The sequence below is a fragment of the Corapipo altera genome, unplaced genomic scaffold (genome assembly GCF_003945725.1).
Source record: "Corapipo altera isolate COAL_440 unplaced genomic scaffold, ASM394572v1 55, whole genome shotgun sequence".
Lineage (NCBI taxonomy): Eukaryota > Metazoa > Chordata > Aves > Passeriformes > Pipridae > Corapipo > Corapipo altera.
In genome coordinates, this window is record NW_020884882.1 from 2,160,061 (window position 1) to 2,175,261 (window position 15,201).

A 15,201-nucleotide genomic window follows, 5' to 3' on the forward strand; every position below is an offset into this window, starting at 1 on the left:
TTTAGGTAGTGTTTATGGGTTTGGTTCAGGCATCATAGCTGTGTGCAGTCATTGCTGATTAAATCTGTGGTACTGGTATGTTCTTTTAGTTTAATTGGGATACTGCTAATGAGGCTTCCTGGCATCCATTGCCAGGAACATCCTATCATATTTTGAAGAGTTTTTTATATACTCTGATATCTAAAATTTTATTCTATCTCCTTGTCTAACATGCTCTCTTTTCTTAATTCTTTAATTAGGAAAATAATTTAATTCTTATGGCTATTTTATATTCTTGCATTTAAATTTTAAAGAATTTTCTTTGCCTGACCTTTTTAATAGATTTAACTGTAGCCTTTAGAAGTTTGCAGTGGATTGTAAAACCATTGCTGATGACTAGATAAATATTTATTTTGATAGACTCTGCAGCTGAATATTGAAAGTGATGTTGTTACAGCCCATTAAAACCAGTTTACCCCTGTTGTTTGCTCTGGACTACTTTGGGAGCTGTCTTCCTACTGTGCATTTTGTAAAACTCTGCTCTGTTTAAATTTCCTAAAGATGGAACCTAAGACATGTTCCTTGGGAGCACACAGCTCTAAACTGTCCAAGATGATTCTCACACAGCTCCTCAGATTTCTGTAAGCAAAAATGACAGAGATAAGTTTCTTGTCAGCCCCACTTACTTATCTGTGGTAATTTATAAGCTGTCCTAAGTACTTTGCTTTTCTCAAAACTGTCCTTTTTTGGTTCATCTGCGTTATTTCTGTCGCATTAGCTGGCACATGAACATTGCACTGCCTAACCCAGTTTGTGCACATGCTGCCCTGATCTGAACTTATGTTCTTCTTTTCACAGGTGGCTTTATTGAATCCCATAGAGAACCCCCAGCTGGAGCTGGCCATCGTCATGCTGATAGTTCCCTTCTTTGTTAATGTTAGTACAACTTGAACACTTCTCTCAAATGTTTGCTTGGATATCTTTCTGGCACGTCTTCATTAATTAACATTAGTCCTTAAAACACAGTGTTACCTTGGTTCTTAAGGGAAGGGGTGTTAAGGAATGGATAAAATGTCTGGATATGTAGATTTTACAAAGCTGAAATCCACACTGAGCTAAGGGATGGGGCTCAGGAGAGGGGCAGAAATGCCTCATAGACCTCTTTGGCCTGATGACTTCAGTAGTTTGGATGTAATACTGAAATACTGACACAGAGATTATAAAATTACAGTGAAATTTGCTTCAGGAAGCAGTTGGTCTAAGGACAGATGTAATGTGAAGTATCCAGTGTCTGACCACAGGCTGGCCTATGGTGGAGCAGAGGAAAAGGGCAAGGGTGCAGTCATACTTCCCAAAGTGTACTCTTTCAGGAATCCGGGATTTAGGGATTAGAGCCAGGAATAGTGGGTGTCCTTACATTTAATAACTGCTGGTAAAGCTTTGCTGCATGAAGAGTTAAGATATAATCACTGTGAATAGTCACTACTTTTCTGATTTTCTTCTCTTCCACAAAGGAATCAAGTAGCTGGGTTCTAGGGCATTGCTGTGCTGAGTAAAAAGCCACGTGACACTGTGCCCACACAAGATGGTTTGGCCAATTCAGAATTATTGTCAACTCCAAATACTGACCAAATGAACTTATTCTACTCTGAAGAAAGCTGAACTGTCACTTTCCCCTTCTCTTTGACAGGCATTGATGTTCTGGGTAGTAGATAATTTTCTTATGAAGAAAGGGAAGACAAAAGCTAAACTTGAAGAAAAGGAAGCAGGACAAGATTCAAGAAATGGAAGTAAAGTCCGGTACAGGAGAGCAGCGTCACATGAAGAGTCAGAGTCAGAAGTATGTAGAGTTCACTGCTGCAAGTAATGCAATATCAATCCAGTTCACCCCTCCTGCCATTGATTTAATTGGAACACTGTCAGCTGAGGTTTGATTTTCTGTGCATGTACCCCTGGCAGCAGTTCCCAGCATTTGCTGTGGAGAACCAGTTAAGAAAAATGTCTTTGTTGCACCACTCTGGCAGTTAATTTCCTTCCAGATGGGCAGGAAGACACAATAACATATCTAAATATCCCAGGTGAGCTGTGCTGCAGATACTTCTAAAAAAAACCCCACAGGGGATACAAAACAAACAGACAATTCTAATTCAAAGAGAGGTTAATAGCTTAAAGTGAGAGAGAGCTGGTGGAGGCAACTGACCTGATTTTGGAGAACTGTTTACATACTTGCCTTAGCATAATTTTATTCTAAATTACACTAAGTGAGCAGCTTTTAGTTCAGCTGAAGGGATGGGTCATTTCTTTGAGGGTAAGTTGTTTTAGCTTTAGTAAGTTAATGTAACTTTTCTGTGTGATAAACAGTGCTATTTATAGGGGGTTTTCCTTAATAAAACGACTCCGTGGTACCAGTTTGGAGAGAGGGCTTAAATATTCTCTTTCAAGCTGCCCCTGCTGTTCTGGAGGTGCAGGTTTAGGCTCAGTGGCTGTAGTGAGATTAATATGCATGCATCCCTCTTTGAAATCTATGGAGCTCCCAGATAGGATGTGTGATGGTGTTTGATAGTGCAGGCAGTAAATCCTAATTGTGGTCTGTCAGCTCTTCCCTGATAACAAGCTTAAAAAAAAAAAAAAAAGGTAAAAGTTTAAAAGTAGAAAGAAGAAAGAGTGACTGGTCCACGTGCCATTTGTTTTTAGATCCTGATTTCAGCAGATGATGAGATGGAGGAGTCGGACGCCGAGGAGGATCTGCGCAGACTGACCAACTTGAAACCCATTAAGAAGAAGAAGCACCGGTTTGGTCTGCCCGTATGACACAGCCCCTGGCCTGTGTGTCTGCAGGTTTCCTGGCAAAAAGAACTTCGTCAGTGGGGTTTAATGTTGCAATTGCACCTCCGTTTGCATACAAACTGACTCAAAAAGCAAGGTCTCCCAACGGAAGGCAAGCGGTTGGAAGACTTCCAGCTCAGTTGCACTACAGACACACTGACCAATTATGCAAGAATGTCTTCTCATCATGCGTGAAAAACTGCAGAGGTGTTAAGGATGAGTCACTAAGGAGTTCTGTGTCAGAGAAGATCAGAGAAAACAGATCAGAATCTTTCACTTTTGGTTACTGATGAGACAGTGTAAGAAGTTCTCAAAAAGGCATCAGAGTTGACTAAGTTAAAGGAGTGTGTTTTATTACTAAAACTGGCTTTTGCAGCGTAATTCCTAGAGCAGAATAGTTTATGGTTACAAGCTGTAACTTAACATTATTTTTTTAAGTACAAATGTTTACTTGCTACCGGGTACCTATGGAACTAATAGGTGGAACAAAGATTTTTTTCCAAGTCTCCTCAAATCTATTTGACTATTTTATATTTAAGTTATATTTTCATACAGTTGTATTTAAAGATTCTCTTTGTCAGAGAAAAGGGTGCAGTTCCCTTTTTTTGTGCAGAACAGGTCAAAATATTTGTAGTGAAAATCTTATTTATCCTTATGTCCTGGTTTAAGACAAAGGGATTGCAAAGGGAAGAGCTCTCTGTCACTACTGAAGTCACCAAATATCACTAAAAATGCAGTCCTATGTGTGCTTTCAACCACATAATTCGAAAATACCTTTTTTAATAGGAGGTGGCGTTTGCATATTTGACAGATGTGCACTTTAGTGTGTGACAAAAATCCGTTGTGATGGTTATTTGTGAAATGAGTATCTGTGGATGACTCATTATTTCTGTTCCTGCAAGTCTCTCGTGCATACCTCTCAAATGACCCAAAAGAGATGGAACACTTCTGACACTTTTCCTTTTGTAGGGCCTGCGGTACAGGACCGTGATCTGACTGAAGCAGTTGTGCTACAATATTGCAAAAAATAATTCTGTCCCTTGGTTTTTGTTGGAAAAACAGTCCTCTATTTAGTGTGCTTAACAGCAACAACAAAAAAATTTCTCCTGTTTCGTTTCCATAAAGTCTCATTATCCTTTAGCAGTTAAACAAACAAACAACCCAAGGGGTACAGTGCAGTTGTTACTACAGAATTTCTGTGGTTTTCAGTGTCTCTCTTCTGATAATTGACAACACATGCTCATCTGAAACCTAGCAGACATGTTTTCAGTGACATCCTTTTGCTTTGCATATTTCCTCAATGATTGTTTCTGACAGCTTTCCTTGCTTAGCTAAACCTTGTGCAGGACAAGCCGACGTGTCAAAGGGGTGACAACAGACCTTAAGTGCAAATCTGTTGTAGGATCTGGACACCAGGAAAGTCCCAAGCCTTAAACCAAACCAGTTTCATTGGAAAACTGCTCAGAACTTTTTAAGATTTTTTACATTTTTTTATAGATTTACTAGGTCTTAATGTGATTTATTATCCAGACCACTTAAATGGGCCTTAGTAAATGCTGAGCTGTGCTCTCCCGTGCTTACTGTCACTACTCCAGCATTCCTTTTCCCTGCGTGGCTGCCGAGGTGAACACCATGCTCCCAGACCTCAGCGTGTCCAGCCGGCTCCAAGGGCCATTTTACCAAACCTGAGGTTTTAGTTGAGCCACTGACCTTCATTACTGTGCACTGAAATGTCAGAACTGCAATAAGTTACAGCACTAGTGTTTCTTTTAGACTAAATCTACAAAATAATGACATCGGGAGCTTAACTGAGTTCTTTTTGACGTCGGGGGGGTAGGGATAGGGAAATGTCCCTAATCAGTGTTGCCTCTGTTTTAGGTTTTTTGGGGTTTTTTTATTGATTGTGTGACTTGCATCTTCTCTTGATGATTTACCACTGGGTGGGCGCGGGTTTCCAGAAGCACAGTACTTCCAGGAATTCATTTTCAGCAACAGAATAGTCTTGTACAGATCGCTTTTCCAAAGGGATTAAGAGCTAGGACTGGCTCTTGTCGCAAATGTCAGCATTTATTTCTTTTAGCATAGGATTTGTTCTGTTCCAGGCAGTGACATAAAGCTGTTGGACGTGTGCTGTGTCCCACTGCACAGCCCTCGCTGTCCTCACCCGCTGAGACACCTGAGCAGCACGCGCGGATTGAACTGTCCGAGCTTGCATTTTATCTTCCTCTTCCCTCCAGTTACTTCAGTTATCAAAATGATTCTAGTCTCATGTTTAGTCTGTGAATTGTCAGTATAAGATTATGGCCTTAATCATGTGAAAATATTTGTTTTCAGCAGACCTCAAGCTTACTGACCAAGTACAAACCAGTGTAAAGTGCTGTGGAGCAGTTTGTTGAAGACGGTTGTAGCAAAGGTCCTGAATGCCTAATTTTTCATGTCTTAAGTGCTTGAATGTCACTTGATGTGAGATTTTGGTATGCCTAGCAAGATGATATAGTAAAGCACTATGAGCCAAAGACACAGAAATATTTTAAACACCACATTAGTAACAGGAGGAGCAACCTTCAAAGGGGAAAATTCAGCTCTTTCTCCTAAGACAATAATTTTATTCACAACTTTAGCTAAATAACAAAATCTGAGGTCTTTTCCTATTCATTCTTTGCTGTCTTGGGAAAGAGATGGAAGATGTAAATTGGTGGTTTTCCTCTTTGTAAGGTAAATATTGGAATTCTTGCCGTAGGTACAAGTAGAACAGGTGCTCTTGTCTGATGAGCTTGTAAGTGTGAGAAGGGAATATGTGCCTAGTGCTTCACTGTGTCTTACTGCTCACTGACTGGCAGGACAGTCTGAAATAGACTTTTCAAAAGGAGTTGATCCAGTAATGGTATTGGAACTTCTCAACATTTGCATTATCCTAAAATTGGCACTCGGATTTCTGCTTGTATTTGTACTTTGGGACAACTCATAGCAAAGGTTTAATTCAGGCTGTGCTTAGGAAATGTGATTCTGTTTAGTGAAAATAAGCTATGTAGTCTATGCCAAAGTAAGAGAAAGGGATTATAACTGAGAGAAGAGACACAGAGGTATTGGTGGAGATTGAATTTACTGCAAATGGTCAACTTAAATGTATTAACTGCTTCTGGGATCTGACCTGTGACATCTGCATAAACTTAAAACACTGGTGTTGTCTAATATGTGGTTTTCAAGTTCTGGCTTTAATACGTTCAGGTCCCCTTGTCTTACTTTAAGTAGGTGAATGCTGTCTGTTAATGTTGCTAACTAAAATGTACTATAGCTTTTCTTCAGGGAAAACTCAGAAACTGAGTTGCAAATTAGAGCAATGCAAAGTGATCCCCTCTGGCAGGTGTCTGCTCCCGTTCCTGCCGTGCCTGGGGAGGGAGGCCTGGGCTCTCCCGCTCTGCTCAGAGCTGAGCATCACAAGGAATCTCTGCCACTGTGCTTGACTAACCCGTGTTTGCAACTTTGCTGTGCTTTTTACAGGAGAAACCAGTAGTGAAAGCGAATAAATTCGGCCACATCGAGTCAGAGTTACATCTACAGCATAGGCGTGCAAACTTTTTTTAGGGGAAGTTTCCAATTCAATTACTGAAAATGACTACTATGGTTTTACAAAGTAAAACTGCAGTATCTTTAAAAAAGGGACTCTTTTGTAGGTGTTTTTGTCTTGCGTGGGTATCCGTCTCAAACTGAATGTGGGGTTTGTTTGTAGGTGAATTCAGAGTATAGCCAATGTGAGCAAAACCAACAGCTGTATTCTGCTGCCCTCTGTTCGGACCATATTGTTTAATCAGTGGTGTTACCTTAAACTTTTAAAGGTATCTGATGTAATTACATTGTATAATGGTTTACAATAAAGTTGGACTTATTACAGATTTGTACACTTGTTTTATACTTGCTCTGTTTCGAAGTCCCTGTGTTTCAGTGTTTATAGTGTGCTCCTGTGGGAAGCAGGTTTTGCTACTTGAGTTTAAATTCAGGTCTAATTTTGTCCACTCTTCTGTTGATTTTAATTTCAGTATATCCATTTACCTTAATCCCATTTGAGCTGGAAGAACCGCTATTAAGTTGCAAATTTTGTTTAGAATCCTTGCAGGCTCCTCTCGGATCTGTTCCCTGAGGAAGGCTTTCTCAGGGCTGGAGCTGCACAGTATCAATCCAATCCTACCTCTGTAACTCCTGGATAACATTTGCCCATTACTTTCATTACTTTCCAAGCAGCCCCATATTCAGTTCATCCTCACAGGGAATTCAGAGTATAACCTTCACTCTGCCAAACCTGTCAGCCCCCTGAGGGGTGTTAACACTTCCCTGGAGGAGAAATCTTCTGTAAGATCTGGAGCCCACAGTGGCACCTGTGTATATTCACCAAATTCTCTGTGGTCATTGCCATATTTTATCTGCAACCATTTCTCAGCAAAGGAGTTTTCCACACTTACTGTTGCAGTGGAAGGTTAAAGAGGATCAACTTTTCTTTTTAATAGCCACTATTGAATAAATGAGCCTATCTTGTATCATTGTCATTCATGTCCCATTTGGCAGATCTGAGGACCTCAGCCATGGGAACAGAATTTCTACTTTGAAATGTAAGTAACTGTAGACTTAGTTTGGGGTTTTTGTAAGGAAAAATAGCCCATGATCTGTGCAAAGAAATGATTGTGGCTGTTGTTGAGTGTTGGTGTAGGAAATGTGCAATCAAGGAACTGTCCAGGCTATGGGGATGTCCTGGAAAATTCAGGATATGCCCTCTACCTCTGTAAACTCCTCGCCTCCTGCCCTAAATGGCAGGCAAGGTTGAAGTGATTTAATTTTGTTTGTGTAATGATTTTGTTTGCACAGATTAAATTGCCATGAAAGCACAACTCTGCTGCTTTCGAGTGAGGAATATGTAGTACCAATTAACTGAAGCAATTTTGAAAGCTGAAGGGAAAAATAGTTCAGTGTCTTGAATTCTAAATATTTGCTTTAAACGTGCAGAATGTTATTTTCCTGTCATAACAGATAGTGTCGGAATAGTGACGCTTGTGGGACTGTGGAGAAACAGCAGAGAAGGAGAAGTGTTGCTTTGTACAATAGAAAAAAATCTGCTGTTTTTTCTAAAATCAGTGTTTTATTTTTGCTTTGTTGGCCTACTAAAGGCACTGCTGTTCTGCATAAATGCTTCTTCTGGTTTACTAAGCCAGGGGTTTAAAATAGAAATTCAACCTAAGGAATGGCTGAGGACATAACATCCAAACTACTTCTTCACCCACAGATAATTCCCCCAATAAAGGAAAACCTCTGAGGCTTAGAAGGAGTGCAGCTGAAAGGCAGAATGGGCCTGGGGGGTTAATTCACAGCCAACAAATCCCACAATCCCAATCACACAACACTAGAGCTGTGTTTGATGTCATGTTCTCATAATGGAAAATACCAATTTTATTTGACCTCCCATTCTTTTTTTCTGTAGCCTAAACAAAACATGGGCAGAGCTCAAAGAAAGGCCAGGGCAGGTTCCTACCACTGCAACAATCAATCATCAGTCTCTCTAGGAGAAGATGTTTGGAGCTCTGCCACAACTGCCTTTTCACATTAACCCACCTGGCTGGAGTCCTGGTTCTTTGTGTTGAGTGCTGTCATAAAAGCTGATTTTTTTGCATGATGCAAAAAAAAAAAAAAAGGAAAATAATTCCCCACCCAATCCTCTCCCACTAATGAAAAACAGAAATCATGCTTAGAGATGTTTTTTTTTCTTTAATTTAATTTAAATATTGTTTAGAGAAAAACATTAAAAGTTCTGGGAAGGGTTTTACCCCTGTCAGCATGTGCAGTGGGGAACACCGAGTTTATCCGTGTCTGAGTAAGGTGTTCCTGTACAGATGATGGGTGAAATGGTTACACTTACTAATAGTGCTGGAAGTAGAAAGTGATTTTACCCTCAGTTGTGTAAGATGAGCGATAGAACTGTAAGGGTAAAACCAGTTAAAACTAGTTAATAAAACCAGTTTATTAACTCTCCAAAACACACAAAATACTCTTCTGCTAAAGATCCTGTGCAAAAGCAATCCAGGGCACAATGTTATGCTTCGGACATTGGGTTTATATAATCTTTAGAGAATGCTTATTTTTTTTATGCTGGGAAAGAAATACTCTCTTTTTTACCTTCTCCTCGCTCCCCCAAGAGGAGTCAGAGTCAGTTTTGTGTCCATAACAAAGTTTTGCCTTTTAAAGTTATAAATAGAGCCCTATCGGGCTCCCAGGGAAGCCGCTCCCGTAGCGGACTGGGCTTCCCCACATCCCGCTGCCACAGCTGTCTGCTCCCGTCAGCCCGGCTCCCGGAGTGCTGCACGCCCGAGTCATCGCCAGGAATAAACCTTCCAGCAACAACAACAGCCTCCCTCAACCCCAATCATCCCGGGCTCTGCTTTGGGAAGATGACCCAGCTCATGACTTCACGTTGGATGCTCTATATAAGTCCAGGAAAACAACAGGCGCTCGCAGAGCTCACGGGCTGGATTTAATCAAAGCCGGGAAAGCACCTCGGAGGGATTTGGGGCGAGGGAGCACCGCAGTTATGTCACAGGTACGGGCAGAGCTGTGCCACTGGCTGTCCTCGGAGCAGGGGCCCTGGCAAACCTGTCACTGGTTCGGATGCTTTGCTTGGAAGAATTTGTTAGCGAGTTCCTCTTGTTAACCAGTGAGTTCGGAGTTTCTGTGACTTGTGTGATTGCACTGATGCAGTTTTAACAAGTACAGTGTTAGGAGGGATTATTTGATGAAGAAGGAAAGCAGCTGCCCTCTACGTGCTTCATTGATTTAGTTTTAAAATGTTATGGTTTACCTTAAACATTTTTATTTCTGTAGGAAGGGAAAAAAACATTTCCCCTCTTCTGGTTTGGGGATGTTTCACAGGAGGGGGGGAATCTGTGCCTTTTCAACACGCTTTCTTAGACAATGGTTAAAAATTCTGACAGTAGTTTTGAAAGGAGGTGGCTATACTGAAGTGTGTAAAGCTTGATGTGGTAACATGGAGGAAAAGAGTGTGTGACTGAAAATTATAACTGTTAGGATAAAGTATTCAAGACTGAAATTTTGTATTAGACGCTTTTATGTTCATTTTGTAACTAATGGTTTGTCTTTACTGCATTCCCCAATAATCAGGCTTTCAAAGTGCTCTCAAAATTAGTTCAGAAATGTTGAGGTTTTCACGTAAATGTTACGTTACAATGCAAGCTGTGTGTGCCTGGCAGAGCTCTCCCCAGCATGAGAGTTTTATAGGATGGGTGGGATGGAGAGTAGGAACACAGGGAGAGTAGGGGAGGACAGTTCTTCAACCACATAGAGTGACTCAGTTCAGCTGATTTTCTTTATTCCAAAGTAAAAGGGACTTAAAAACCAGTCATGTGTCTTGTAAACCAGCACTTTTTGACTTGTGACAGGAGGAGATAAAGCACAGGCTGCACTCCTGTGCCAGCTGGGAATGGCTCCTGGCAAACCCTGCTCACAAATTCTGGGAGCAATTAGCAGTGGTGGGGCTGTGACCCTGGCAGCTGCTGGCCAGGGCTCACCATAACCTCTGTGCAGCAGCTTTGCTCTTCAGCTGGGGGCCAACTAATCCACAGCAACTGTCCTGCTGGAAAATCCTATGATCAAAGCATGGGAGGGTTTATCTTAAAATAACTGGGTGAAATTTAACAGCTCTGCTCGGCCTGGCTGTATCTTGGTGCTTCTCAAGAGCTGCCTTTCCTCATTGTCCCCAAGAATTCTGTCCCAGTGAGAAGAAGCCTCACAGTTACTGTCTCTTGCCAGTAATGGGTGAAGGATCTTTGCATGTTTCCCATTTCTGTTAACACAACAAGGGGCTTTGGTTGCCTGTGGACCGTGCCATGGATGTGAAGGACTGTTCCCATCACATGCTGATTGTCATTACAGAGGAAAAAGTGAAACCCTGGCTGTGGGATATTTGGTTACTCTGCTAACTGACCATCAGCTGTTGTGGATTTTGGAGGCTTTGCTACCACCCTTTCCCCTCACTTGCCTTAGCTACTGGTGGAGTGTTTTCCCCAGAGATCCCGTGCATGTTTTGTTTCCCACACCACACACAAATGGGATTGACAGTGAGCTATTCTGAGCGCTCCCGGGAATTTACAGCCAGTAGAAAACATGCCAAAGGCCCCCGTGGAGCCAGCCCACCCGATCAAGATCCAGGCAGGCATGCACTGGCTGTGCACACTCCCTGATACTCCCTACTCCAGCGATTTGTAGGTCTTGAGGGATTTGTTTTTCTCCACAACCCTTTTTAGCCTCACAGTCGGTGCCTGGAAATGCCTGAGCGGGCTCCACCACTGCCAGAACCCAAATATCAGAAACCCTGTGTATGTCAGAGAAGTTTTAGTTGATGGTTCAGTGTGCAGACCTGTTCCAGTTGGAGTGTGTGGGTCTTCTGTTCTTTTTAATCATATCCCAGTGTCCCTGCCTCCTGCCATGAGGGCTGCTGGGTGGGACCTTGGAAATCTGTCCATGAAATAGTAAACCAAAGGGGGAATGCTGGTGGTGCTGCCTGCTGCTGAGTGAAGTTGTGTCTGACTGTGGAGTGCTAATTAAAGATAGAGATAGGCTGATGTGAAGCAGCGTTATCCAAATTTTCTTCTAACAGGATAAACTGTAAACAGATTAGTACTTGGCCATTGCAGCGCACCACCTGATGATGCATCTGTTTCTCTATTAGATTTCCTTCTCCTTCTTTGGATTCTGAGCCCAGTGTTTCAGATGTGTTCAGTACATGCTTGTAGACAGCCCTGTTGAGAGCTCAGATACTTTTGTTCCCTAAATTTAATATGATAACTATGATGGGTCAAGTGTTTATTCCAACTAAATCAAGTCTGGCTTCATAATCTCTCTGACCAGTTTCCTGAAGAAGTAGTGAGTAGACTGAGGCACAAGCCCAATTTAGTAATGAAGTGTTTTTTCCTTCCCAAATAGTGGACAGATTCTTGAATTACTAATCAGTACTTGCAGAATTATCAAGCAGGGCTGGACAGAAAAAATATAAGAATAAAAACAAATTTTTTTTTAATTAAACAATCCACTGCTCTTTCAAAGGCTGTGCAATCAGAAGACAGTTTCAGAACAGCAAAATGATAACAGGTTTTGGGAAGAGCAGTGAAATTTTGGTTATGCAAAGCCCTGGACTAGCTGAGTGTGTAGGCTCAGAATTGAAATTGGTGGAATATTGTGTTAGCACCTCTGTGTGTTGTAGCATTTGGGTTAAGGCAGCTTTGTTCCCTGTGCTTCAAACCCAAAATACTGATGTCTGGACAACGTGTTTGTTTCTTAGCCAGCGCCTGTGAAAAAGAAGCGTCCTCCAGTGAAGGAAGAAGACCTCAAAGGAGCCAGAGGAAACCTTGCCAAAAACCAGGAAATTAAATCCAAAACCTACCAAGTGATGAGGCAGTGTGGTAAGTCTCTGGGATGGAAATTATTAAGCAAAGTAAGACAAAGACAAGTGACAGAGTCACCACTGGAACAGCAGCCTGCAGTGTGCTCACCACAGGGCCCGGCTGGACAGGGATTTGGGGTCCATCAGGAACCAACTGGGCTCTGCTTGGTGGTGCTGTTATCCTTGTCTGGATGAAAGGGGAAGGAGAGCCAAACCAAGCCCTGGGGCTATCATCAATGTTAGTGACTGCTCAAGTTGAGGATCAGAGGCCTGGTCCATGGGTTAGGGGATTTCTGGCCTCTCAATTTGATGAATTTGATGTGTTTGAGATTCTGCAGAAATTGGGAGGAATAAAGGGCAGGAGGGGAGATAGAAGAGAGTGGCTGCTTGCACAGAACACCCCTGGTGCTCTGGCTTTGTATTGCTTTTCTACCACTAGTATAGGGAAAAATGATGAATTTTAACCCTTTTTCAGCATAAAAGCCTGGACCTGAGTAGTTCCCTAATTTCTAAAGCATCTGCAGGGATTTGGGGCCAGTCAGTGGTAGTGACCTACAGGTGCTGTCAGCTGCACTGTGCTCGGGGTGGGAACGCTGTGCTTTAAGGTTTGGGGAATTGATGGACAGATGAAGTATTTATCAAATATGTATGTATGTACTCCAGGAGCACTAGTTTCACTCACCAAATTTGGGTGCTACTTCACTGATTGTCTCTCCTGGTTTTCTTTTCCAAGAACAAATGGGCTCTGCAGCACCTTCCGTGTTCAGCCGGGCTCGGACAGGGACTGAAACGGTCTTTGAGAAACCAAAGGATGAGCCAGCCAAGAGCGTCTTTGGCTGACAGCAGACCTGGATGTGTCTCACCCAGATGATTGTTGTAACATTTTCCCAAACTTCTGTCCCTTACTCCCCCCTAGAGTCACTGTAGATTCAAGCAGCTATTTTCCACTGTAAGTCATTAAGGAGGGATTATGCACAAGTCAAAGGATAAAACTTCCACGTTCATTTTTATTACATGCTTTCTTTCTATGTGTTGGATGGTGTTTGCTACAATGGTTTAATAAAAAAAGGTTGTTGGACACACCTTGGCACACTGTGGTGACTCATTTCGGTTTAGACTCGGATTAATTCTGGCTGTCCCCTCAGGGGTTCCCCCTCATGACCTTCCCTCACGTCTCCCCCCTCACACCCCTCAGGGCAGCACTGCCATGATTTCCCCTCATGCAGCTCTGCTGGGAGGGCAGATGCTGCACCCTCAGAGTGCACCAGCACCAAAGGAGGGATTTAAGCCCATTTCCCAGTGGCTTTTTCCTCATGTCCCACAGGATTGAGTGAGAAATATGGCGACAGACTCAGCTGCCATGTCCCGCCCCACCGACTCTCCCTGTACAGCTGCTGGCCCGCCCTGACTGGGAGCTGTTTTTTTTCCAATGCTGTTTATTTCTTGATTTGCTGCATTAAACATCAAATCTGCTTTCCCCAAAACCTGGAGTGTTTCCTCTCAGCTGGATCTTTGTGGTCCAACATGGAGCATCCTCCTGCAGCCCATCCAGGGACAATAAGGTAGGTGACATGTTTATTTAGGGACTTACTTTAATTTTACACAGGCTGGATGTGATAAAGAGGTAAAAGTGATGTCAAATGTCTCTGTGCACCATGAAAAATTATATTTGCCTTTTGTGCCCCAAACACTTGACAGATAAAACATGATGATGCCCACACAGCTCCCAGAGAGGCTGCAGAGCAGAGCTCATGTGAGGCAGCAGCAAAATCCTTTGGATTTAAGGGGAAAGCTTCCTTAACGATATTGCTGGTGCGTTGCCTTACCCCATATTCTTCACTTTCAAGGATTATCATTTGCAGCCTAGCCTTTGCCTCCTCGTTTTGCTGGACAGGATTTCTCCATGGAGCCTGGGCTCCTCACAAGTACCCTGGCACAGCCTTTTCCCCTGAGAAAGATCCTTCCAGAGCGTGAAAAATGTCATGGTGGAAAAGAGTTCTCACCTTGATAACACTGGAGCTGCCCCTGCAATGGGTTTAACAAACCCTTCTTAATTAATCTACCATGAGAAGTTGGCAGGAGCTTGTTCAATAGCTATAAGAATGATGGAGAAGGACGAGTGGGGCAAAATGTTGCTTTCTTTTGTGTGATACAAGGGACTGACTATTGCATATTTGGAAGTGGGGTGGCAGGAGAGGGGGATGCTGTACTTCTGACTCTGTTTCAGAGATGTTGCTGCCAATTTAGCAAAGCACAGAAACCTCGTGTCCCACAGACTTGCAGCACAAATGCAACAGAGGAGCAAAGTAAGTCACCTGCCAGAAACTTGGGATTTAGCTAACAGCTTTATTTTCACAATGTCATCAGGTTCAATCACTTGTGATGCTTCCCAGTGGGACAGGAAATTCTCAGGACTGGGCATCTCTTATAGTTTTTCTGTCTTTTAAGGTGGATCTCATCTAAAAGATACACACTGGAGGTAAAACCATATTCCTGGGGCAAAGTCACTCCCCATTTGGGACAGCAAGGTCTGTGCTCTCCTGTATGGATCACAGGAATCCTCCCCTGTCTCCAGGTTTGCTCCTGGAAAAAATACTGGCTGCTGCTGCAGGACAGTAGATAGTTGTAGGGGAGAGGGACAAATAGAAAGCTGCCTGGAGAAATTTTTTATCAATTTTTTCTTCATCCTTGTAAATCTTATCAGTCCAATCATGGAAAGTGTGACAATGGACCTGGGACATCACGGAAAATAGATAGAGGAGTGTCTGAACAAAGCCCCAGGGTTTGAGTTTCAGATAACTTTGCACTCAAAAGTACCTCCTGTTGTGATGGTGAGTTCAGATGCTTCCTCTGGGATGACCTGGAGTCGTTTCACAGCATGTTCATTCTTCAGAGTGAGAAGCAGTGGGAGCTGCAGGACTGTGCCCAGTGTCCCAGCAGCAGCGGCACTGGACCCAGCA

The 15,201-nt window shown here is 42.7% G+C and overlaps 2 protein-coding genes across 2 annotated transcripts in view; both read left to right on the plus strand.

Moving 5' to 3' along the window:
* The window catches only part of LOC113945755 (store-operated calcium entry regulator STIMATE), a 33,282-nt gene extending 26,578 nt beyond the window's left edge, over positions 1-6,704 (plus strand). Inside the window, exons 6-8 of the mRNA XM_027640289.1 lie at positions 838-915; positions 1,670-1,819; positions 2,674-6,704. Coding sequence (XP_027496090.1) covers positions 838-915; positions 1,670-1,819; positions 2,674-2,790 — 345 coding nt within the window. The 3' untranslated portion in view covers positions 2,791-6,704. The remainder of the gene's footprint in view (positions 1-837; positions 916-1,669; positions 1,820-2,673) is intronic.
* Positions 6,705-9,152: 2,448 nt separating this feature from the next.
* Positions 9,153-13,324, plus strand: MUSTN1 (musculoskeletal, embryonic nuclear protein 1). Its single transcript, XM_027640288.1, has 3 exons — positions 9,153-9,385; positions 12,140-12,260; positions 12,975-13,324. The coding sequence occupies exons 1-3, from the start codon at positions 9,377-9,379 to the stop codon at positions 13,079-13,081; spliced, it is 237 nt and encodes a 78-aa protein (XP_027496089.1). The 5' UTR covers positions 9,153-9,376; the 3' UTR covers positions 13,082-13,324.
* Positions 13,325-15,201: the final 1,877 nt, after the last annotated feature.

Excerpts from the sequence above, each read along its gene's own strand:
- MUSTN1 (XM_027640288.1), top strand. Across the intron at positions 12,261-12,974 it reads CCAAGTGATGAGGCAGTGTG|AACAAATGGGCTCTGCAGCA; the intron begins GTAAGTCTCTGG and ends TTCTTTTCCAAG.